General features: G+C 39.6%; 1 protein-coding gene across 3 annotated transcripts; it reads left to right on the forward strand.

Moving 5' to 3' along the window:
* Positions 1-69: 69 nt before the first annotated feature.
* Positions 70-25,201, forward strand: plod1a (procollagen-lysine, 2-oxoglutarate 5-dioxygenase 1a). Of its 3 annotated transcripts, none has more exons than XM_018701492.2 (19): positions 70-308; positions 2,260-2,351; positions 2,657-2,790; positions 3,522-3,685; positions 6,613-6,725; positions 7,696-7,759; positions 10,037-10,134; positions 10,871-10,972; positions 11,139-11,270; positions 12,347-12,468; positions 15,638-15,742; positions 15,929-16,054; positions 16,932-17,073; positions 17,340-17,453; positions 18,793-18,858; positions 19,647-19,751; positions 19,922-20,068; positions 21,873-21,998; positions 24,063-25,201. In XM_018701492.2, the coding sequence occupies exons 1-19, from the start codon at positions 218-220 to the stop codon at positions 24,216-24,218; spliced, it is 2,199 nt and encodes a 732-aa protein (XP_018557008.1). In that variant the 5' UTR covers positions 70-217; the 3' UTR covers positions 24,219-25,201. The 3 variants fall into 3 exon arrangements, with proteins under 3 accessions (XP_018557008.1, XP_018557009.1, XP_018557007.1); XM_018701491.2 differs by lacking the exon at positions 21,873-21,998 and adding an exon at positions 22,237-22,362 and having other exon boundaries at positions 72-308; XM_018701493.2 differs by lacking the exon at positions 21,873-21,998 and having other exon boundaries at positions 71-308.
* Positions 25,202-25,844: the final 643 nt, after the last annotated feature.

Genomic DNA, 25,844 nt, shown 5'->3' on the forward strand with positions numbered 1-25,844 from the left:
GAGAGAAAGAGAGAGAGAGAGAGAGAGAGAGAGAGAGAGATGGGGGTGGGGTGTGAGGGGACACAGACAAACGCAAACGGGGTGGCGAGGGGAGGGTTGAGCAGGCTGTTCACTCACTCCCAAAAAGTTTGATTCCTCAGATGGAATCAGCAGGAAAAGTGTACAGTTTGGTTTAGACCGGGACCCGTGAGAGGATTTCAGCTTTAATTTAGCCAAAATGGGACTTTGGTCTTTGCTGTTCTTTCCAGGGATTTTAATCTGTGCATTTTCCCCTCTAATGAACTGTGAAGAGCAGCGAATCCCCGAAGGTAAGTCAGGAAGGCTAACGTAATGTCTGGATCTAACCTACATTTTGTAACCAATAATACAACAGTGGCGTTCGTCAAAGTCAACATATCTCGGTTTATGACAGTCTAAGTTAATGACACTCAAGCTCTGTGTAGCCTGAGCGTGACTCCACAGCTGTTCCCGCTTGAAGGAAAGCCTCTAACACTGATATGGTCGTTCTTATCGACAAAAATGTCTGGCAGAACATTCTAACAGACTTGGTAGTAAATAAGCCACGTGCGAGAGAAACCCGTCCACTGTGTATCTAGTTTTAGCTTGAATAACACTAGCCATTAGGAACTGCTGAGATTTTGTTGACCAACTGCGTACGCTGCTCGCTGCGCTTGATGTATGCCGAATTGTAAATGACTATTTATTTATTTATAAGACATTATTATCTTATCTTGTAACTTATATGTTGATTTCTTCCGACGAGTCTCTTGAAAAATGAATGAGAAAAATGAGTCTAACACCATGTCCCCTGTGTACGTGAGAGAGAAAAACTGCACGTAGCTATTTTCCACCTCCATGCCGCTGACGTGGACTGGGCTGCTGTAGACTCAGTCGCTAACCTTTCAGCGCTGTTAGTAATATAGTAACAGTAACGTTAACTGCAGCCCAGGTTAGGAACGCCACATTAATATAAACAAACGTGATGTTGAATGAATTATGATCGGAAATCCAGGCTACAGTTTCATAGTAACGGTTTTCTTAGGAAAGGTCAACCAGATATGGTGAAATTTGGTCAGTAGTTTGAAACAGGAAAGAACAAACAGAGCAGCTATAAATCAAATTACACTTTAGTTGACGAAACCTTGAAATACGATATTTTCAACTGAAAACTGGTGAAACTGTCAGAAGGCTACATTGATTGAATTCAAGGAATAAGGATACTTTTTCACTGAAGTGCACTTTTTTCATTAAAGCAGTGGTTAAAAAACATCTAACTACAGTGGAACAGATTGTTTTGTAAGTATATGTATAGGTAATGGTATAAACTCACACTGAAGGCTTGTCTCATGAATACACTTTCCTGCTATAGATGTTCTAAGATGGTGTCCATTACTATATAAAATCTAATCTTGTAGTTGTATTGTGGAAACATTCAGGAGGAAAAGCAACAGAAATACAGCATAGATTTACAAACCCATTCTAAAACTATATCGGGACCAGTGTTTCCTCGGAGGTGATAGTAAGTGCCTTGTGTTAAATAGATTGTCAGTGTGACAGTAATTCCCCAAACAAATTCTAATATAATCCATCCCTGCCGTTAATAACCGATTATAACAAATTAGAACAATTAATAAAATGCTGACCGGGCCAGCAGTAAGGCCAGTCAGATATATATATATATATTTTTGGTTATTTTATGGTGGAGAAAAGAGAGGTAATGAGAGAAAGATGCAGCAGAGCTTTCCTGGCTGCAGCCTACAGCCCAATTAGTTCAATTAATGATCTGATCAACAAATAATTTTAACACATTTGTCATCAACAAGGCTAAATAACCATTCTGTAGCTTGCCATTTTGCTTTTGGTAATTTCATTATATGTAAGCATCTTAGGAAATTTGTACATGTCATATACACCACAGTATTGACAAAGGTGAACCATGGATTATATCATTTAATCCTGTGACACTGTCTTTTAGTGGGTGCCTGTGTTAAAACCAGTTTTCTGATCGGGGGTATGATATATAGTGATAGATACAGGGAATTTTGTGTTGCTTATGATTTGATGAGTTGAACCTTATACCTCTCAGTTTTATTTATGCTTAGATACTGTATAACAAGACTCCCATTGTGCACAATCAAGACATCAAAGAAAGTGACAGTTATGCCAGTACCTCTGGGTTTGTTTCACGGTTAAGTCAAGAGAAAAAAAGGAATGTATGGTGTCATCTTTCTGAATTCCTCTACATGTTGTGTCTTCCAGAGAAACTTCTAGTTATGACAGTAGCAACCAAAGAGACAGATGGCTTCAGGCGTTTCTTGAGGTCAGCTAAACACTTTAACTACACTGTCAAGGTAAGAACCCCCACGGCAAGATCTTGGTCAAAGTTCCTTTCCTGCTGTCTAGCCATGAAAATCTGTCTTTTCTTTAAAAGAAAACAAGTCCCTGTTTTTGTGAGACATAGTAGTTGTGCCTCAAAGAAAAGTTATGTTTGAACCCTTTTCAATGTATTAGAGTCACAAAAATAAGCCCATTTTTTTGTCAGACCTAATGTTTAGGTAAGCTGTTTTTCTTTTCATATCAGAAATGATTTCAGGATAAATGTGTTTTATCCAAATTTAATTCAAATGAAAGTAAATGAATGTATATATGTTTTAAGGTTCTTGGTCGGGGTCAGAAATGGAGAGGAGGCGACTACATGTCAGCTCCAGGAGGAGGCCAGAAAGTGCGACTCCTCAAAGAGGCTCTGCAGGAGATGGAGGCTGAGGACAAAATCATCCTTTTTATTGATAGGTAGAGTTGATTCACTGCAGACAGAGATTCAGATTTTACTGTCCCTATCAGAGTTAGGCCCTGGTACTCAACTGAGGTTTTGCTGAACAATCTCCAACTCATTACAGATGGGTTTAGATTTTTCAGTGTGTTTTTCCCATCTTCCAGGCAGCCATTGGTTTTCATTCATTTCACTGTGTGGTTATGCAGTTGCATGTGCAGGTTGAGTATTTTTTGTATTGTCACACACCAGTGCAATAACAATGTAGGGAAGAATACTTAAAAGAAACTTATTATGTGTCTTAGTGTGTGGTACCTCATTCTAAATGCAGTTTTTTTTGCATCACCAACTTGATGAGCTGTTATTATATCAGACTGTGTTTTTGTGAGCTGATTTTGCAGTCTCTCTCTCTCTCTTACTTTACCTCCAAAATGCACTGTAGTGAGCAATCGTATGACATTTCTGAACACACAGTTCAGTTATAAGTTAAGTTACAAATCTAAGCCTGTAAGCTTTGTTTAAGTTAAACCGCTCAGCAGCTGCCTATTATCACTTTGTCATAGTTGCTGCTGTCTTTGCTCTTTTAGTAAATGTAAAACCAGTGAGTAACATGCTTATATTAGCTGAGCTGAGCTGAGCTGAAACTGAAACATCAATCCCTTAATTTACTTTAACTATGTCACTGGCTTCACACACAGCTGAGCTACATGTTGCAGTAAAGTTTTCTATTTTCACTCCCAATTTGACACAGCTATGATGTGGTTTTCGCCTCGGGTCCCAAAGAGCTGCTCAAGAAATTCCAACAGGCCAGACACAAGGTGGTGTTCTCCTCTGAGAGCCTGATCTGGCCTGACAGACACCTGGAGGACAAACACCCCCACGTCAGGGAGGGCAACAGGTTCCTGGGCTCAGGGGGTAGGTCCATCAGTCCTGATATGTCACACACTGAGGTAGCACATGCTTTGATATTGTGATGAATTCTTTTTTTTTTTTTTTTCAATGAATTGGTCCTAACACAGGATTCATACTCTAGTCTGTGCAGTGCTCCTAAGACTTGTAGACCAAATCGTGCCTTTGAGGATTTTGAACCAGAATCAGCATCAGAATCTTTGTCATTGTACAAGTACAACAAAATTTTAGTGAGCAGCTTCACACGCTGCTGCAATATGAAAAAGATAAATAGAAGGTAAAAAAATAATAAAAATAAATGTAAATTAATTAATACAGACTGTGACAGACTGTGTGTGTGTGTTGGGGCTAGATCTTGTTGAGGAGCCCAGTTTCAGAGAGGAAGAAACTGTTCTTGTGGTGTGAGGTGGTTTTGATGGAACGCAACCTCCTGCCAGAAGGGAGTGTCCTGAAGAGTTTGTGACCGGGGTGAGAGGGATCTTTCCTGCTCGCCTCAGGGTCCTGGAGGTGTACAGGTCCTGGAGAGAAGGCAGGTTACAGCTGATCACCTTCTCCGCAGTGCTTTGGAGTGCTTTCTTTCCTGTTGCAGAGCAGCCCGCAAACCACAGCAAGATGCCATGGCTCAGAACAGCTTCTATGGAGTAGTGACAGAAGGACAACAACTTTTTCTTTGCCACGTTGTTCTTACTGAGAATTCTGCGGAGATACAGTCTCTGTTGTGCGTTCTTCAGGAGTGCAGTGGTGTTAGTATTCCAGGTCAGATTCTCCTCAATGTGTGTGCCCAAGAACCTGAGTCTGTGACCCTCTCGCTGTCCCCGATGATAGCAATGGGATGAATGTTTGATTTATGCCTCCTGAAATCAACAATCAGCTCTTTGGTCTTGGAGGTGTTGAGGATGAGGTTGTTCTCTGAACACCATGTTGACAGCCTCTGGACCTCTGCCCTGTATGCTGTCTCATCTATTCCTGAGATGAGGCCCACCACAGTTGTATCATCCACAAATCTGATGATGGCATTGCTTGTGTGGGTAGAGGTGCAGTGTAGGGGGCTCAGCACACAGCCCTGAGGGGAGCCAGTGCTGAGGCTGAGTGCTGAGGAGAGACCCTCTGAGAGCGATTGGTCAGGAAGTCTTTTATCCAGCAGCAGATGGAGTGTGAGAGTCCCAAGTCCAATTTGGTGACCAGTCTGCTTGGGATGATTATATTAAAGGCAGAGCTGAAGTCTATGAACAATAGCCTTGCATAACTCCCCTGGAGTTCCACATGTGTCAGTGTGGAGGGGAGAGCTGTGGCTATGGTGACGTCTGTAGACCTGTCAGCTCTGTGTTCAAACTGGTGGGAATTGAATGTTGGTGGCAGGCTTGCTTCAATGTGGCTCCAGACCCATTTCTAAAAGCACTTCATGATGACTGGTGTAAGTGCTACTGGTCGGTAGTCATTGAGGCTGCTGGTGCCGGTCTTTTTTGGTATCGGGATGATTGTAGAAGACCCCTGCCAGTTGGTCTGTACAGTCTCTCAGCACTCTTCTAGGCACACCATCTGGTCCAGCAGCTTTCCTCGGATTCACTGCCCTCAGTGTGTGCCTCCCCTCATGTTCCTGCACTGTGAGGATGAAGCTACAGAGAGCTGATGGATATGAAGACCTTGCCACACCTGCCGCGAGTTGTTACTGTTGAAGTGGTCCTCTATCCTTATCTTATATGCTGACTTGGCTTCCTCAATGCCTCTTCTCAGGTTGGTTCTGGCGGCGCTGTACTGTGCCTCGTCACCAGATTAAAAGGCAACATTTCTCTCCTTCAGTAGGATCTGGACTTCTTTTGTCATCCAGGGGTTCTGGTTCAGATATACCCAGATGCACCTGTCCACAGTGATGGTGTCAACAGAGTACTTGTTGTAGCCAGGCACAGTGGAAGTGTACTCTTTCAGGTTAGAGATGGCTCAGTTTAGGGAGAGGGTTAGAAAATGATTTTTCTAAAATGTGCACTAAGGGATGTTATTGGGAGCTATACACAGCCTGGGAGGCCTCATTAGACAACCACAGAGGGAAGAAGGTCCATGACATATGTATATACAATATTTGTTAGAAAGTTGATTTTATGATGTGAGGTTTGGTTTTCACCAGGGCTTGTAACAATTGTTCCTGCAGTTAGGAATTAGCAAATTGCAGTTAACTTTTTAACATACATGCATGTCCACAGTGTTCTTTGACAAGTTGAAAGCTAAAAATAGTTGTGGTGTATTGACTTAAAGATCAATAAAAAAAAGAAAGAAAGAATACCTCTTCTGTGAAGTGATGTTTAGATTTAAGTTTCATTTTTATAATAAGTGTACAGAGGACACTGCAGAGATACTTGGGCTGACCACAGACTGACATGAGTTGCTTTAGTGTAACATTAGGGCAAAAATTAAGGAGGGAAATGTCTCATTAGGGCACGGATATATCTTGGTCAAACAAAGGATTCAGATAATAGGGCTCGTTAACAGAGCACCACTGACTGAAAATGACTGACCACACATACTCAGCTCAAAGGCAGACTTTTTGACCACTTCTTGCACTATGGAGCAATGTTTTTATGGGCGGGTCCCCTCATGCATGAGGACACACATGCTCATGGGTAATGCGATGCAGATTTCTGCCAGTGGTGTCACACTATAGCACTGATCTGCAGATATGCAGCTGTGCACTAGAAAAAGCAGTGAAGACGACTACAAGCTAATGCACTTAGATGTAAACAATACAAGATTTTAAATACTTAAATCTGCTTTGCAAATGTTTTACGAGGAAGTAAATCCATAACATATTTGTTATGGCTCAAGGATATACACAGTTAGTTCAGTAGAGTAACACAAATGTGTTTGATGAACAGGTCTAGAGTTGTACCATCTTTTTCTCACTTTCTGTCTGTTTTCTTTGGGTTCATTTCTGTCCTCAGGTTTCATTGGCTACCTTCCCAACATCAAACAAATGGTTTCTGACTGGACAGGTGAAGACAATCAGAGTGACCAGCTGTTCTTCACCAAGATTTACATTGATCCAGTAAAAAAAGTAAGATTTCTAGCACTGCAGTATTCTTTTTATGGATCTGTACTTTGATTTATTTAATGGACTGTACTTATATAGCGCTTTTCTAGTCATATCGACCACTCAAAGCGCTTCACACTACAGGTCACATTCACCCATATACACTTACATTCATACAGCACTTATTCTACACATGGTAAGTGCTCTCTAACACACACATTCATACACCGATGACACACTGGGGGTGATTTTGGGGTTCAGTATCTTGCCCGAGGATACTTCAAGATGCAGACTGGAGGAGCTGGGGATTGGTGGGTGATCGCTCCTACCTCCTGAGCCATAGGTGTTACTATTTTTTAAAACCATTGTTAAAAATGTTGGTGATACTTTATGATGTGCCCTAAAATTATCAAATAGTGACCACAAGTCCGGAGAAAGCCAGATATTTATTTGAGACAGACAAGTATTTCTTTTTGATTTCCCCTGTTTGAGAATTAGATTTTATCCTATTTTACAAATTTTAACAGGGATAATGTTTTTAATAATTGATTATTTGTTGTCACCTCCATTTAGTAGTTTTATGGGTGCTTTTAAGTTGAGACTCAGCAGATGTTTTATATTAAAAACCTTCTAGCAGTTTAGCATAATCTCTCATGTTCTGCAGAAGTACAGAAGTGAATTTAATAGCAAACCAAAAAACAGCAGAGTAGAAGTGACTGAATTCATTTCCAAATGAAAGCAGCATTAGGGTTAAAAAGAGAAAGTTGTGTTTCAGGAGAGTAGTTAGTGTGACATGATCCTGTTGTTGTACTGGAGGAATAAGTGCTGTGAAATACATTGTAGTGAATGTACCTATGTGAGCTAAATGGTATCATCCCCCTGTGCTGGCTATTGTTTGATACTCATTATATCAATACTGGATTTTACTGAGAATTTATCCTGTTAGATTTGTTTGTAACACATACAGAGAAAATGATGTATTTCCATGTTTCAGAAATCCATAAATATCACACTGGACAGCAAATGCAGATTGTTCCAGAACCTCCATGGAGCCCTTGGTGAGTGCCTTCAATTTCCAGTCAGTGAAGTTTAATAAGCAAACATTGCTAAAACTGAAGCATCCATCAAAACACCCTTTTAGTTTACTGCGTTAGAAAAGTTAAATGCACTCTTCTAGTAATACCTTTGAGAAGTTATTGCTATGTTTCTGTGTTTACTATGTTTCTTTTTATCCAGAGGGCAACCTCAGGATTATCAGAAACTTCCACCACAAATAACTAACCAGCTTCCTCTCTATCTTATGATCTCTGGTAGTGCTCTCTCTGACAGCCATTGAGCAGTAAGTGTACAAAATCTGTTATACAATACTGAAATGACAATGTGATAATCGTGATAATTTTGTCAATCATAAGCACATACACACCACAAATGTGTTTTCATTTGTGGTAGCCACAATTATTTGGTTATTTTTATATGTGATGATTATTCGTCCATTTTGAAAAGATGAATTTGTTAACAGTGTGCTTTTCCTTCAGTGATGATCAGATTGCTTCCCTTATCCTTACATAAAATGTTTAACTTGAGGTAAAACTTTCTCTGCATCAGCAGAGAAAGCACAGGAAATGATACTTGGATACTAAGAAGACTGTGATTTTAGTTTTGTGTATCCACCCAAAGAACTATAGTCACAGTATAACCTGATGTATGTCACTGATATAAATACATACAGTGTTTTTACAATGACATAGTTGTTTTTAGTGGAATTTTGCTAATTCCAATAATTCCAAAATTATTCATCAGACTGATTTTGGTAGAATTCAGGAGTAAAAATCCACTGCCAAAGATGCAGCACATTTTGTGCTTAGCTGGTTAATGTCTGACAGTATGAACCACTCATAGTGTCTGTAAACCTGCTACACTGAAACATGAACACCTAGTAGCCTTGTATCATAGTATTGATGTTATCAGTATTAATGGTTATTAATTAAGTGCACTTTAACAACATTGTGTATGTTCTGTAGCTGCTTATGTTATGACATGTCCTCCCATTGATATTGAAAATTACAATTGTCAACTCCGTCACTGTGGGTGTAGTGAATTTAAACCATAAAGATTTCAATGCCGACATAGTAGTGATTTAGGCAGGACTGTGTGCTTTGACATGAGTTGAAGTCTCAGCAGTGGCTGCAGGATTTTTTCCCTCTGAGGCTGAGGAAAGAATTTGTGAGTTCCCTGTGAGATGGATGTGCCAGATCTCACGTAGACAACATCAAGAGTCCAGGGGTGTGAATGATGTGTCATTACATTGTCATATACAGAAAGGTTGATGCTTAGAAATTCAGAACATGATATGGTGTGAACAATGTGTTAAATACTGAAAGTGGCACAAGTAGTAGAAACATTAAAAAACAAGTATTTACATTTGTTAATGACTTTTTTGCCATGCTTTTCACTAAATATACAATCATCTACTGAACTTGAACATTTGCACTCAGTGCAGTCATTTACTGTTGTAACATGACTTATGATGTTTCATGAGAGCACGAGAGCAAACAAGAATAGAGATTGAAAATGACATTATGCTAAAGTTTAAACCCACTGGACAATCGGCATATGTTGTTGATTTGAAGTAAAAGGAAGTAAATCTCTGCAGCAAACCTCCATCCAGATGTTAATGATGTATATTTTTTTATTTCATGAAGTTACAAATAAACAGTAAACATAATCTGTAATTGTAACATGTGTATATGTCTGGGCATCCTACTAACTTAGTACTTAATAATCACTCCTACCTTTGGCAGATATGTCAGAGCTTGCTAAGTCTGTCTGTTTTTGACTGATGAATTTTCAGCCATTTTTCCTGCAGTTGTGAGATATTTTTCAACTGTCCTGCACACACACCATGTTCAAGATCTACCCACAGATTTTCAGGGTCAGGGTTTTCAGGTCAGGGGACTGAGGGAGCAGGACCCAGGAAATCAGTCTCTGTTTTCTTGAAGTAGTTCATGGTGGATTTTTAGATCTGCTTTGGATCCTTGTCCTGTTGTAGCCTCTTTCATTTTCATTCCTCACTGACTGCATGACATTTGCATCCAGAATTTGCTGATATTCAATGGAATCCATTCTTCCCTATGTCTGTGTAATGTTCCTGTGTCACTGGCTGCCAAATAACCCTGAAGCAGATTATTTCCACTCCCATGGTTAGTAGTTGGCAATAGCAGAAGTTACTGAGTACTAACTTATTGAGGCGCCCAAAGTTTTGCACACAGCTGTTCCTATTGTCTCCAAATCTTGCCAGTGAACTGACAGTGAACTTGATTTGTGTGTGTTTCCAGATGAGGTGGTACTGAAATTTGAGGATGGCCGGGTACGAGCCAGAAACGTGCTGTATGATACTCTGCCTGTCATCATCCATGGCAATGGACCAACCAAGGTATCAAACCATATGGACCCATCATATGCTAAACACAGCAGCTTGAGAATTTCTGAGGAATTCCACTACTTCAGTCAGTGCATATGTTCACACTGTTGAGTCTGACAGCAATGTCTGTGTGCTCCAAGTCCATCTGAAAAATATGTTTGAGTAGCAGGTAAACCAGTGTTTGTTACCGCTACCCTATGAAAATTTTGACTTCCTATAGCTGAAATCACATTAATAGCCATTAACAGTTTTATTAAAAGGAGCAAAAAATGTAAACTCTGTACTGCTTTAGTTACATGTCATGGCCAGATGATGTCACGAAACCAAAAGATGTTTTTGTTGTTCTTCTTCTCAACGGAGATCACAGAACAAGTGATTTAGTCTGTTCTTGGCTTGTACACCACAGGTTTTTACATTGCATCTTAGTGCCCCTGCTAGCTCAGCTGTCAGTCAATCATACAACAGCATACCCACCCAGAGGGCATTCCTGATTGATCTTTTATTCATTGTATGAATTCAAATCTTTTTTATATTGACATGATTTTTTGCTGCAACAATGGAATGAGTATTGTGCTTTCAGTCAGACTTATTTAACTCACATTGTAACAAGTATCCAGTAAGTCAGCCTTGCCAAAGCTTTGTTGTTAAGATATTGAAAATCAGTCATTCTGTTCTTTAAGGAATGGACATTAGATGAGGTGACATGAGATGAGATAATGTACAAGAACATGTTTTACATGTTTTTCAGCTCCAGATCAACTACCTGAGTAATTACATCCCCAACACATGGACATTTGAGACTGGATGCACAGTATGTCATGAGGATCTCCGCCCTCTCACAGCTCTCAAGGTCTGTTTATAGGATCTTGATGATCACATCTATGTCTAATCTTTGTGCCAAGATTTTCCACAACTACCTTTAATCAGTATTGAGAATATTGCAACCATTTGGTGCCAAATCTGAATAATAAGCCCCTTTTCCTGGGATTGTTATGATGCTTGTTATTTTCCAACAGGAGAGTGAATACCCGCAGGTGGTGATTGGCATCTTTATTCAGCAGCCTACCCCTTTTGTCACAGTGTTTTTTGAACGCCTATTGAAGCTCCAGTATCCAAAGAACAAGCTCAAACTCTTCATTTACAACCAGGTAACAGGAGGACATTTATAACAAGCAAAATAACTTCATCTGAAAGCAAGCCTATGTACGTAGTACATTTAATGACACGCTGAAGTCAAAATGTAGTGATAGCAAAATAAAAACAATCAGCAAGAGATCTAAATACTTTAGGCTGCACTTGATTTGGGTTTTTAGTTTCATTTGCTACACAGACTTGTAAAGAAAAAAATTCTCAATATAAAAAGACAGTGACAAGTAAATTAACCTATTTTAATGCAACTGATGCAATTTTTTTCAAAACTCACTCCACCTCTAAGAATCATAATTCACTTAATCTGAATGCACATGCATCAAACACACAGGACCCCTGATATTAGTTGTCACAGAACTGTGACAAGGAAGGGAGTTTGCACGTTTTGGCTTTTTTATAGCAAAGAATATTTTACTTACAAAAGCGTAAATTAATCAACCTAACTAAAAAGACGACACACCTACGGATAACGAAAAGAAAATGGCAGCTGCCACCCAGGTCAGCCAGGAACAGGACCATCACTAACAACGGCCAGAGGCCAGAATGAGGGTTATTTATAGAAGCAGCACACACCAGGCCCAGATGTGGCTCATTCACCTGACGACCCTCCACCCACCACCTGCATCACAAGAAAACTACAGGGACAAGACAGCAGGGACACCTAGTGTCCAGGTGGAGGACTTGTCACATAGTGCAAATGACTCAAGTGAGCTGATTTTAGTGCAAACAGGAACTGCAAGACAAGCATTTAAAGGCATAATTCTCCCACTTAGGAATAAACTTGTTTGATTTATAATGCCTGTTTTATGTCACATTAAAAATCATTCAAGAGCTTGTCATCAAAATAAAAGCCCTTTGTTATCTCACCAATGAAAAGCACAGTGAGCAGTGTCATAGAAAAAGCCACATGCACTGTAATAATGTATTGCGATCGTAAAGCCTTTTAAAAGCCTGGCTTTTTATCTTGCTAACATCCCTAAATATTCATATTTAAGGCTGCTCTGTGTGCCTGTTGTAATTCGGACTCTCGTTCTGCAATTTTTTCTCTTATTGTTTATTTCTCCTCTCCCTCTAGGAAGCGCATCATGAGCGTCAGATCAACTCTTTCATGCAGGATCATGGAAGCCTTTATCAGGCTATCAAATTCATTGGGCCTGAAGAGGACATGGATGTAGCTGCCTCCCGCAACCTGGGCCTGTAAGTACCATGTAACCTGTGGTCAGTTGCATGACTGGAATCAGACAAAGCTCCTTTAATATACTGGTCATTTAACAAAAGGAGTTGTGTGTTACTTTGATATTCACTTGGCATCTTGTCATCTTTTCATCCTAATTAAGCCTCATTTTTAATAATCTTATTCATGGAATCAGTCAGTCTTCTGTCAGTGTTTTTATTAATGGTTTCTCTAAATCTTTCTCTGTGCACCAGCAGGATTTTATGACATCACAATTAGGTAGAAAACCAATTTTGCAGCAACAAATGTTTTGTGGAAACTTAAAGCCTCCAGGTCACAAAAATTGAGAATGGACTTCACAGTGTCTTGTGTATTGAACTTAAACCGTGCAAATGTGTAATATTTGCATATTCATAGATTCTGGGTTTTTCAATAATGGACAAAGAGGAGATGTCATTTTATTTTGGTAATTGACATTTTTGGTGGATAAAATATATCAGGCACAAGTTATTATTCAAAACAGAGTGTTGTTTTTTTAATATCTTAAACATTTCTGGAGGAGAACCTTATCTTATAGTCAATGGTGGTATGTCAGATTATATACATTACAAGCACTGATATAATGTATTTTTTCCCTTTAACATGTCTACATAGTATTCTCTTTGTAATATTATTTATACTACAGAGACCCAACAGTTCCCACCATGAGCAGCACTTAGTGACAGTGGCAAGGTAAAACTTCCTTTTAAGAGTCAGAAACTTCGAGCAGAACCAGACTCAGGGTGGGCGGCCATCTGCCTCGACTGGTTGGGTTAAGAAAGAGAGAGAGAGAAGGAGGGGGGGAGAGAGAAAGAGAAACCAACAACAATAATTATAATTAAAGCTGCAAGCAGCATTAAATGGGCCCTTGCACCTTGCAACCATCAGGGGACCTGTGGCCGCGATGTCCCTGCAGGTCGTACAATGTGGTTCCACAAACCACGTGACCGCCTACACAGGATGAATGAGTCAAAAGTCCCTTACTGCGCCCATCAGTTGCATATTCCCATCATGGACAAAAGCAGCCACCTGCACAGACAGACCCTAAGAGTGGCTTGAGCCTCTGTCCTTTTGCTTGACAAGTGCCCTCTTCGCTCTCTGACCAAATGTGAAATGGATCTGTTTCAAGCTGCTGGGAAGAGTACATTGATGTGTCATTTCCTGTTTCCAGTAGGTGGCACTGTGACTGCAGCTGAATATTGGCATGTAGATGTGTTCAGGCCATGACACTTATCAGACATGTGAAGTTTGGGGCAAATTGGACAGTGCATATGAGAGTTACAACAACTTCCTGTTTCATGGCGAACCATCGAAACTCGCCACAGCGCCACAGCAAGGGCGTCCCATGAAGATCTACAGGCTTCACCATAAGCACCTTTGTGATATTAGTGCTTGTCTGGCCACATTTGAGGTGAATCAGATCAATCCACTTGGATGAAACACATCATTTCCTAGTGTCAATAGGTGGCGCTATGGCTATTCCTTTATACTGAAATGTAGATGTGTTCAGGACAGGCCTGTCAAACCTGTGAAATCTGGGGCAGATTTGACAAAGTATGTTTGATGTTTTACATCAACTTCCTGATTCATGGCGAGACATCAAAATTTGAGGTGCTGCATTGGCCATGCCCATCAATGTCAGGTAAAGTTTTTGATAATGTTAACTCACACAGGTATTAATCAGGTATTAATAATACACAGGTATTATATCAATTAATAAATTAGTCAGTATGAGAAAATCTCTAGGAGGACTTCAAACACAACGTCCCCAAATGGCAAAAAATAAGCAAAATTTGTGTATTAAAATCAAAATTGCCGACTTTCTGTGCCGTATGTTACATATTGCTACCAAATTTCATCCACTTAGGACAAACTAAGCCCAATGGTAAGAGTTTTTTGAAAATTTTCAGATGGTGCTATTGAGCCATTTTGCTATGCTTTCAGCAAGACACATGTAGATTTCTTCAGGTCAAGACGTAGTAGCATCAGATCTGCTATGCTGCTGTGGGCACGCCCTTCAACAAAACCTCACAATTTTCACAGTCAGACATCATGAAGGTCTTAAGGCTTTCCTAATCACATTTGATGCAGATCTGCTAAGCACCCAGTGCTATGTTTATAATTGAATATTGGCATACAGATGTCATCAGGCCAGGACCCTTTTCAAATGTGTGAAGTTTGGCGCAGATCTGACAACATATTCAGTGTTACATCAACTTCCTGGTTCATGGCGAAAAAAAAACAAAATTCGCCACAGGCACACCTTTCAGCATATCGCTAAAATTTTCACAATAAGGCATCATGAAGGTCTTACTGTGGCCACACCCTTCAATATTCTGTAAATCTTTGAATAACTTTTAATCACAAACTCATTAAGCGTATTCTGACCGAGTTTGAGGTCAGTAAAATAAAATCTTACTGAAAAAGGAGGAATTTGATCAAACACAATGTCCCCAAAAATGAGAAAAAAATTCAGATTAAAAATAAAATGGGCAACTTCCTGTAAGTTTTAGGCCAAGAGGTCAAGAGACTTTTTTGTACATCAGGACATGTTACCTATGTATACTGAATTTCGTCCACCTGCGACAAAGTAAGCCCAATGGCAAGGGGCTTTTGAAAATTTCCAGGGGATGCTAGAGAGCCATTTTGCAGCGCCCATGCACAAGACCCTTAAAATACGTACATTTTTGTCCAGGCCTGACACGTGTGCAAAGTTTTGTGAGTTTTTGAGCACATTTAGGCCCTCAAAAAGGTGACTGTTGCACTACGGGAATAATAATAATTGGAGCAATTCCAATAGGGCCTTTGCAGGCTTTGTGTTTGGGCTCTATTAATAATAATAACAAAAGTACCGGTGTGTGTTGAGCAGGATTGTAGGGGCAATAGGTCACTTATGATTGCTTTTATTTTTTGATCTCTTAGCAAAAAAAGAATTTCAATTTCAGTTGGACTTACTGCAAAGTATTTACACAATGAAAATAGAAGGAGCTTTTGTGCACACAAGAGTTTGACATAGCCTCATACATTCTGTCCACTGAACAGTTCATGAAGGCTTACAGACAGTGTAGCATCATGCCCTTTGAATTACTGCCATTAAATGTGATGCAGTGTTGCATACATGTTGACCTTTCAGTGTCTTTCCTTCCTTTTCAGTGATATGTGCCGAAAGGACAAGGACTGTGACTACTTCCTCAACTTGGACATTGAAGTGGTCTTAAAGAATGAGAACACACTCAAAATACTCATTGAACAAAACCTGCAAGTATATTTAGCATCCTTGAATATTAATAATAATCTTGTGCTAGCTGATGTCTTGGGACTGCTGTAGTCCCCACCAAATGAAGTAACTCTCTTCATTATACTTATTTATTAGTATGTATTACATCATTCTTACTGTTTTTGGCCAGATTAAAACATATAACCCGCCCTTTTATTGTCCTCTAGTTCTATTGTAGCACCGATGATAACTCGATCTGGCCGACTGTGGAGCAACTTCTGGGGAGCCCTCAGCGCAGACGGCTATTACGCCAGGTCTGAGGACTACGTAGACATAGTTCAAGGACGCAGAGTGTAAGTTGTTTAAACATTGTTCCCTAAAGATTTCATTTAGCAACAAGACTTTTTATTGACTGACTAGACTGAAGAGCCACTGACATCACAGTCCAGGCAACTTGTGCACACCGCATCTGATCACAGTGATCATTTAGGCAATAATGGGGTGCCATAGAGAAATATGTAGGAAATATCCTTAGCATCCTTAACCAAAGAAGAATTTGATTAAACCCATAACCTACTGTAAATTCTCAAATAAAAGAAATAAAGGTCAAATCTCTGGTGAGAACAAACAAATAAAGGCTGCATAAAAGACTGAAATGGGTGAAATGACCTATATCTCTAATGGTAAATTCACCATAATTAGTTCAGTTGTAGTCATGTCATACTAACCACTCTGCTGCTTTTACTTTCATTACACTTTCTTTCAAATACACACATTTAATTTACTAAATACTTACTACTCCTGCATTTTGGATCACTAAGCTATTGAATAAAAAAAATGTATACTTCCTGTATGTGTTTCTCATTAATGACAGTGTAGAAGTAAAAGAAGGAGCTGTTGTGCTGTGAAAAGAATATATCTGTTAGAAAAGAGAAACTAGTGAGTATGACATGTCTGTTATTGTACTGGAATGGATTTAGTTCAGTGGAAATTATTCTGAATTTTAGAAGACAAACATTGAGGGCATGGAGAACTTACATCAACAGCAGATGAAAACAGATAAAACAGGGAGGCTTCTTACTAAAATATAATGAGAAGGAACAAATTGCTCTATGTAATAAAGGGCTGGTCCTCTCTTCATATTTTTGAATTTACTGTATTTGAAAACATCTATTCATGATATTAGATCCTAGTAGTATGAAAATTGTCTAAGACTGTTGTGGTTTTTAGGGGTGTGTGGAATGTCCCGTATGTGTCCAGTGTGTACCTGGTGAAGGCCAGCCTCCTTCGATCAGAGCTCACAGATTATGAGCTGTTTAACTCACACATCTTAGACCCTGACATGGCCTATTGTGACAACGCACGCAACAAGGTGAGTAAAAAAAAAGAGGGATTCCACACTGACTTAATGAAATAACATAGTATTACTAACATGCATGTACTGTATATAAACAATGGACAAAGCGTGTAAAGGATAGTTTCAGTTAATTGTGACTCATTCCTTTTTTGCTCCATCTTTCACTTTTTGTTGTAATTAATGTATGAGTCTATGATCCAATAAAAAAAAATGAAGGTTTATGATTGTTACTGTAAAATTGTCCATCATAATAATTGATCTGTTGTGAATCTTTCTCACAGGGAATCTTCATGTATGTAACCAACATGCACAGTTTTGGTCGTATCCTGTCAACAGAAAACTATCAGACCAGCCATCTTCATAATGATCTGTGGCAGATCTTTGAAAACCCACTGGTGAGAGTCTGTTTGAGTAAATGTCTGAAAATAGCACCTATACACTGTTCAGATTACTGCCTGTTGAAGTAGTAGTGATAGGGTCAGTGTGGGGTCATTGACCAACACAATGACCTGTGTTGGTCATTGCAGTGGTAGTAATTAGATCAATATGACAAGGTGGTATGTATAAAACCTTCTGAAATGGTCCTAAACTTTAACTGTAGGGTCAAAACAATCTCTAAACACTATTGTTATGTCAGTTCACAGTGCTCTCCTTTGAGCACTGAATTAGCCAATGGCAGGCCTCTAAAGATGAAGTGTTAGGGGGGCATGACACCTGTAATCTCAGCTCTGTGCACATCTTGTCATGATTAGGATTACCCATCATGCCTCCAAACTGAAATTATAGTGCATTCAGAAAGTATTCAGACCCCTTCTTCTTCACACGTCTACATGCAATACCAGTTTTAGAGATTTTTGCAAATTTATTAAAAAGGAAAAAACTGATTATCACATTAACATAAGTATTCAGACCCTTTACTATGACACTTGAAATTTAGCTCAGGTGTCTCCCATTTCTCTTGATTGTCTTTGAGATGGTTCTACACCTTGATTGTAGATCCACAGGTCTCACAGATGACAATGTATATCAGAGCAAAAATCAAGCAAGGTTTCTCACATCTTCACACATGATCTTTGGAGTTCATTCAGAATGACCACTGGGTTCTTGGTCACATCTGTCATCATAAGACAACAGCTTTACGTTTTGTTGTTTTATTATGTTGCATAAGGCCAAATGTGAGAATCAAACCATTTGATTGTGCTCATTCTGAATCCTCCAGCATGTCATGAATTTGATGATTTCAGTTTTTCATGTTTTGTGATGTACCTATCCCAGTTGTTGAGACAGAGCTTGCATCTGTAAGAGGGATGAAGACCTGCGGAACTTTGGACATTTGGAAGATGAAACCAAGCGTTAGCGCTTAGGGATGTTAATGTGTGGCTCTTATTCTTAATTATACTTAATTCCTCCATGCAGCTTTATACATACCAGCCCTGGAACATCTTTAACTGTAGCAGCGCAGTATTTGCACTGGTAGCAACAGGATCGTCAGCAATTTATTTAATGCATAGTAACTAGCAGTGGTAGAAACAACAGTAGCAGTAACAGTGAAATAGTCATTGTGGTGGTGGTAAAACTGGTAGCAGTAGCATGGATACAGTAGTAGTATTGTCTGTCAGTGCAGTTTGAAAATTTGACCTTCTTACAGGCAGGATAATAACTCAATGACAACAGATACATTGTAAACACGCTCTGCGTTTGAACTGAATTGTCCATGGTGTGTGTTTCTTTCAGGATTGGCAGGAGCGCTACATTAATGAGAACTACACCCACATCATGAAAGACAAGCTGATTGAGACTGTGAGATACAACACAAGTTGTCCTTCACACAGATGAAATTGCTACATGATTGTCCACATTGTAACAGAGTAAAACTGCATGACTGATTTTCTTTCATAGAAGGAACTGAACACATGTAAACTCCTCTGTCCCTCTGTGTTGCTTTTAACCCTTTATCGGGCATTTATTGAAATACTTGGAATTTCAAAATTTCAACCCTAGAGTGTCATAGCAGGGCACAACAAGACTTTTTTACTTTTGTGACATTTTTGAAAATATTCAATTTTCATGTAGAAAATCAAGATCATTGAAGTTTCCATATGTGATTCCTTGCCTGTCTAGGTTAAAAAAATTCTAAAAGGTGTATATATAAAGAAAATAGAAAAACACATATAAAGTTAAAGGAACATTATTTTTAACATGTTCCATTGAACATAAATAACACACATATATCTATATATAACATAAATAACAAATTATATATAAATATAACTAGAACTAGCAGCTGTGGCTCAGGCATATATATATATATATATATAATATTGATTCTCACTGGGCCACGTAGCGACGCCATTTGGATGTCTGCGAAGTTACCATATATAGTCACTTGCCCGGTAAAGGGTTAATACTGTGACTGCATTGGACTGCAAAGTAGAGACTAAAAAGTCACTCGCTGAGACTTCATTTTAAAAAGTTTCAAAGAAAGAGTGATATTGACAGGGGATTTTCCTAAATGTATAACAGTGCAAGTGTATGAAATAGGTGATATCATTCAGTGGTGTAATTGTGCTGTGTCCTCTGTCCACCAGCCTTGTCCTGATGTGTACTGGTTCCCAGTTTTCTCTGATGTTGCTTGTAACCACCTAGTTGAAGAAATGGAACACTATGGGAAGTGGTCCGGAGGAAACAATGTGGTATGTGATTATATGGGTGGTATGGCACTATTTATTTTTTATTTTGCTGTAATTTGTCAGTCTATCAGATTCCCAAGTCAACAGGCAGCTCTGATTTCAAAGCCAAAAGAATCTTTGAGTGAGTTTTGTTGATATCTAATGTCTTAACTGATTACTTTCTTTTCTTTCAGGACACCAGAATCCAAGGCGGTTATGAAAACGTCCCCACCATCGATATTCACATGAATCAAATCAACTTTGAAAAGGAATGGCATAAATTCTTACTGGAGTACATAGCACCGATCACAGAGAAAATGTATCCTGGTTACTACACCAAGGTAAGACATTCACATTCATCCTTCCTGAGAGATTCATGTCTCATACTTGAAATTTAATAGCTGAAATTGATCATCTTGGCTGAACACAATTAAGCAGAAATATTGCACATCTGATTGTCCTTCTATGTCTTCAGCTGTGTTACAGAGTGGCATAGCATTTCCCAGAAAGTGTGTGTCAGTCCGATAAAGTACCAAAGTGGCAGGGATTCTTATTGTCTGTTTATTCTCTGTATAGACAATGTTAGGTTTCTGGCAGGTCTTGGGTTGTCATCAAACTCTCAATCGTCCCAGAAGATCCTGTTATTTTGAGGAATGTAAATAATTGTATAACAGAAATACTAAATAACTAACTCAATCTTATAAGCTATATAACCTCATAAGCCTACAAGCCTTCTAAGTAAAACCTGTTTCAGTGTTCAGTGCCCCATTATTGTTTTAAGATGCACTTGTCCATGTTACATTGTCTGTGTAAAAAAAATCAAAGTGATACCAATAATACAGTAGTAGTTATGATAGTAGTGATAATTAAAGTAGTAATTGCAAAAGTAGCAATAATGCTAGAGCAGTACTAGTAATTTCTAAGTATAACAGTTGAACAGGTGTTGAGTGGAGTTGTAGGAGCAGCAGGAGACTTGTCATCACAGATCAGACTCTACAGCTCCAGAGGCAGAAATACCTGCAGAAAGAGACAGAAGAGGAGAGAGAGACGGAAGAGCACAATACTACAGGAAAGAGGAGATACTGAGTTAGTAACATGTAATATGGGATATGAATCCATACTGATGGAGAGAGAGAGAGAGAGAGAGAGAGAGAGAAGCTCAGTGCATCATGGGAGATCTCCCAGCAGTCTAGGCCTATAGCAGCATAACTAAGGGATGGTTCAAGCCTGAGCCAACCCTAACTATAAGCTTTATCAAAGAGGAAAGTTTTAAGCCGACTCTTAAAGGTACAGAGGGTGTCTGCCTCCTGGACCCAGACTGGGAGAAGGTTCCACAGTAGAGGAGCCTGATAACTGAAGGCTCTGCCTCCCATTCTACTCCTGGAAACTCTGGGAACCACCAGTAAACCAGCATTCTGGGAGCACAATGTAACTTTGGTTTTGTCTAAGCTCAAAAGTAAAAAGTTGCTTGTCATCCCCAAGTTTTAATGTCCCTAAGTCAAACCTGGAGTTTGGCTAAACCAGTTTAGTGTGGTACCTTTAACGCCAATCGAATGCTGTATAGGTCTGTAGTTGGCTAATACATCTGGATCTAGAGTGGGCTTTTGTAGAAGAGGTTTGATTACAGCTGTTTTATACGACTGCAGCACATAACCTGTTACCAAGGACAGATTTAACATATGTAATACAGGACTGCAAATTAAGGGCAGAGCTTCCTTAAGCAGCCTAGTTGGGATGGGGTCTAAGAGACATGTTGAAGGTGTAGATGAAGAAATAGTTGAGGTTAATTGGTGGAGTTCAATGGCAGAAAAAGAGTTATAATATAATCATTTATATGAAAATATAGTCATTCTTGACATCACAGTGTTGTCAAGATAACTGTCAGAATATGAATCACTCGCAGGTTTGATAAGTGATTAATCATTATTCTTGTGGAAAAATGCTAAATGGACTGTACTTACAGCGCTTTTCTAGTCATATCAACCATTCAAAGAGCTTCACGCTACAGGTCACATCCACCCATTCACACACACATTCATACACCACTTGTTCTACACATATAAGTGCTCTCTAACACATACACACACATCAGCTCCTGTGCTGCTGTCTATGTGTTCTGCTGACCAACATGTCCTCTCTCATCAGTGTTCCACTCCCTTGAACTTTGTGGTGAGGTACAAGCCTGACGAGCAGCCCCTGCTTGTCCCTCACCATGATGCCTCCACATTCACTATTAACATAGCTCTCAACAGCAAAGGCATTGACTACCAGGTAAATGAGGAGGAGCTGGCAGGTAACAGAAGCTACAGGTCATGATGATGCAGGTGATCTGCACCTCTCTCTCTGCTTCTCTGCTCCATCTCTGGAAGTGAATGTTGGGATAGGAACCGAGCTGATTCTTGGCTTTATTGACCAGGTGCTGCGATGGGCATACATGTGTACACACACTCTGTCTCTGCAGTTTCTATGTGAATGCTTGCATGACTCCTTTCTGTCTGTGTGTTTGCAGGCTCAGTTTGACTTGGCCTTTGTAGTTAGATATAAGCCAGATGAGCAGCCCTCTTTGAGGCCACACCATGACGCCTCAACATTCACTATAAACATTGCACTCAATCAAGTGGGCCTTGATTACCAGGTGAGTCTGTTTAGAGGTTGGAAGAAATCTGTCATTTCCAAAAGGTATGGTCTCTACATTCCTAAAAAACAGCTAGTGTAGCACAAACATTATTTACTCAACATATAATCCCATTACCCATGCACCTGTTTGTATTAGCTGGCAAACTTAGCTGGCATCAGAGGCATCAGTACTTGTAATGTTCCTATCACCAAGTGCCATTTGATCATTATTAATAGCTGACAAAACAATTTGTGCTGTTCCGTTTGAAATCATTTGTCTCTGAAACCTGCAGTGTGGATTTTTTGTCTCCCCCCTCAGGCAGCAAGAGTTAGTTACACAAACAAATGATGAAAAGCTACACCAGCTGAAATTCTTCCTCTGACCTCCAAGTTTCTTTTTTATCTGGAGCATCAGAGACTTTTCTTGGATGTCCCCTGGGTTTTTCCACCATAGGTTTTGCCGTACTCCTAGTTGCTGCTTGTTCCCCTCCTTAGCTCTGGCAAGCCAGTTGTTGCTGGTTGATGTAAAACGCAGATTTAAAACTGGTATACTGCATAATACAGAGATTTAATTACCACTAATAGGCTTAATCAGCAGTAACAGACTCTAACAGATTCTGCACTCCATGGAATGCGACAGTTATGAATCATGAATGTGTCCCACAGTGACTGCTGTCAGAGAGGTTATCCATTTAAATTCCCCATGTGTAGGTTTTGAATTGTCCTGAATTTGGCGGCTTGTGGTGGTAGAAAAAAATGGCTGTGTTGCTATTTAAGCAAATATTAATCATGACAACATGAAGCACCTGGATGAAAGTAGAATATCTCCCCAAATGTTTAAAGCAGCTATGTGGTGATTTAATAACATTCTGACTTTGCCAACTCCTCGTGGTCCAGTAGCATAGATAAGAATAATATGGAAGAAAACAATGCTATCATCAGAACAACTTTTACAATTATATAACCATTATACACATGAGAGCAGGACAGAACATGATGACTAATTACTAAGTAATACAGTCATAATGTACAGAGAGTAGGAGAAACAGGAGATCAAGGCCCATTTTTGCTCCAGGGCACCTAGAGGGTTAACAACCCTGTTTATTTTTTCATTTTCACACGAACATAGAGGAACACAAGCAAGACAATGTAAGACAAAGGTTTGATAAAGCATGAAGCTGAAATCAGAATTGTATCATTGCCATCATATCTCTGGCATGTACATCACCATCCCTGGCGTTTCAATTCTCCATTTGTGTCATTTCTGTTTCTGAGTCTGTCTTCTTTGCATGATACATAAAGCTGAAACTAGGAGCCTCATTTTCATTGTTGCGTCCATGTTGTTCCCTGCATCTCCCAAAAAAACTGTGCTAAATAATCAGCCATGAGTCCACAGTATGATTGATTCATACTTCATGGGTTTGAACTGAGACAAAACAACTGCTAAATACAGTCACTATTATTTGTGAGGCTGTTGTGATGATATATTATGAAGTGTGTAAGAAATCCTACAAGGCTTTCTGAGGATTAAATCTTAATATCATTTTTGAATATTCACATTTTGAGGTACTCTGTATTTGTGTGTATCCTGTTAAATAACATTTTATTTAAAATCAAATCAAATGAACACATTGTAAAAATTGAGGCTGATTTAAAACAAGCAAAACCACATAGACCTTCAGGTTTCTGATGTTAATATGTGTTGTGCTGTGATTGCAGGGTGGTGGATGCAGGTTCCTCCGCTACAACTGCTCCATTCAGGCTCCTCGTAAAGGCTGGGCCCTTATGCACCCTGGTCGCCTGACCCACTACCATGAGGGCCTGCCAACCACCGCCGGTGTCCGGTACATTGCAGTGTCCTTTGTGGATCCTTGAACTCCCAAAGATGGCACACCTCACCAGCTACTCCAGACCAAAGAGGACACGCACTGTCCACATCCTTCATCTTACAGCTGCTCTTTAGTCTCTGATATGGAGTGGTGACCATTTCTTTTTTCATTAATTTCCTTGTGTTAATGGCCAAAATGATTTAGTTTCTGTCTCATGTCAAGAATTATATGCAATTTGTGACTCTGGTCAACCTTCATCAGTAGTAGAATTTCAGTGCCCTGTGTTATTATCAGGTTAGAGGAGAACTGGGTCAAAAGTATCACTTCAATCAAACCTTCACAGATGAGATATACAGAGACACAAGCTTCTATGACCAATAGCCTTCAGCTTGTGTCAGATATGTTTGTGTTTGTAGACTTACCAAGCATTATGGGTGTAACTTGAAAGACAGCAGAACTAGCATGGTGTTATAATGTACTCAAGGCTGGATTATCATTGAGGCAAATTAGGCAGTGGCCGCAGCCCCAGACCTTTGAGGGTTTGAAAAGGTGTGTCTGTTGGTTTACCACAATTTGACTGCAAACTGGTTGGGGAATGTACACAACCTGATCACAATATCAACTGAAATGATAAGGGCCTTATAAGGCAGTGATCATGGCAAACCTGGGAAGAGGAAGTCCTCCAGAATAGGAAATGGTGTGTGGTTGAGTGGATACATACACACTATACAGAATGGAAGGTAGTGGAGGCCCATTTTGCCCCTAGTGGGATAATTTAGCCATGACTAGATACCTGCTGGACAAGAACACAAGCAACTTGTTCAGATAAAAAGTTCATGAGGACCTCCGCCAATCAAAATTTGTGGAAAAAGTTGTTTAAAGCTTAGAGTGTGTGAAGTCTGAAGTCACTTGAGGACCCACAATGCAACCTGTCTGCTGTCAGGTTGCATTGTGGGTAATGTGGACACCAGGTTTTGTAAGAACAAAAATGTGTGGAATAAAAAAGACAATAAATGTGGTTCCGCTGCATCAGTTTGAATCTTTTTTAAAACCACCCATCCTGAATATGACAGTGTCATGGAAGTGCAACACTAGATTGTATTAGAAGTTGTTAATGATGACATTCCATCCCAAAATCCAGCTGTGTCTTTTGTAATTAATTTGTATTAAACTTCGCCTCTTAGTGATATGAAATTCATCAGTATGTTTCAAACCAACTGACAGCTAACACTGTCATCTTCCACCTTCAGCCATACTAGCATCTAAGGTATTTGGTTAGATGTGTTATCAGAAAATAGTCCAGCTAGTCATTTTATTCTCCAGGGCCCTACACACTGACATCATCACGTGTCTTCTTATCCTTGTGCTCTGAAAAAATAGACATTCTAAACTAACCTCTCCCTCTGAAGAACAAAGCGTTTAATCTTCCTGATGTACAGTACTGTGCAAAAGTTTTAGCCACGCTAGATGTTTTTACTCCTATCCATCATCAGGGAGGTGTCTGATCAGTCCCAGATTAATTCTGCAGCTGGACAATGAGGCCAAACACACAGTCAGCATCATAAAGAACTGTCCTCAGAGCCCTGATCTCAACATCATGGAGTCAGTCTGAGATCACATGAAGACACAGAGACACTGAGACAGCCTGAATCCACAGAGGAACTGAGGCGAC

Source organism: Lates calcarifer, linkage group LG6 (assembly GCF_001640805.2).
Source record: "Lates calcarifer isolate ASB-BC8 linkage group LG6, TLL_Latcal_v3, whole genome shotgun sequence".
In the NCBI taxonomy this organism is placed as follows: domain Eukaryota; kingdom Metazoa; phylum Chordata; class Actinopteri; family Centropomidae; genus Lates; species Lates calcarifer.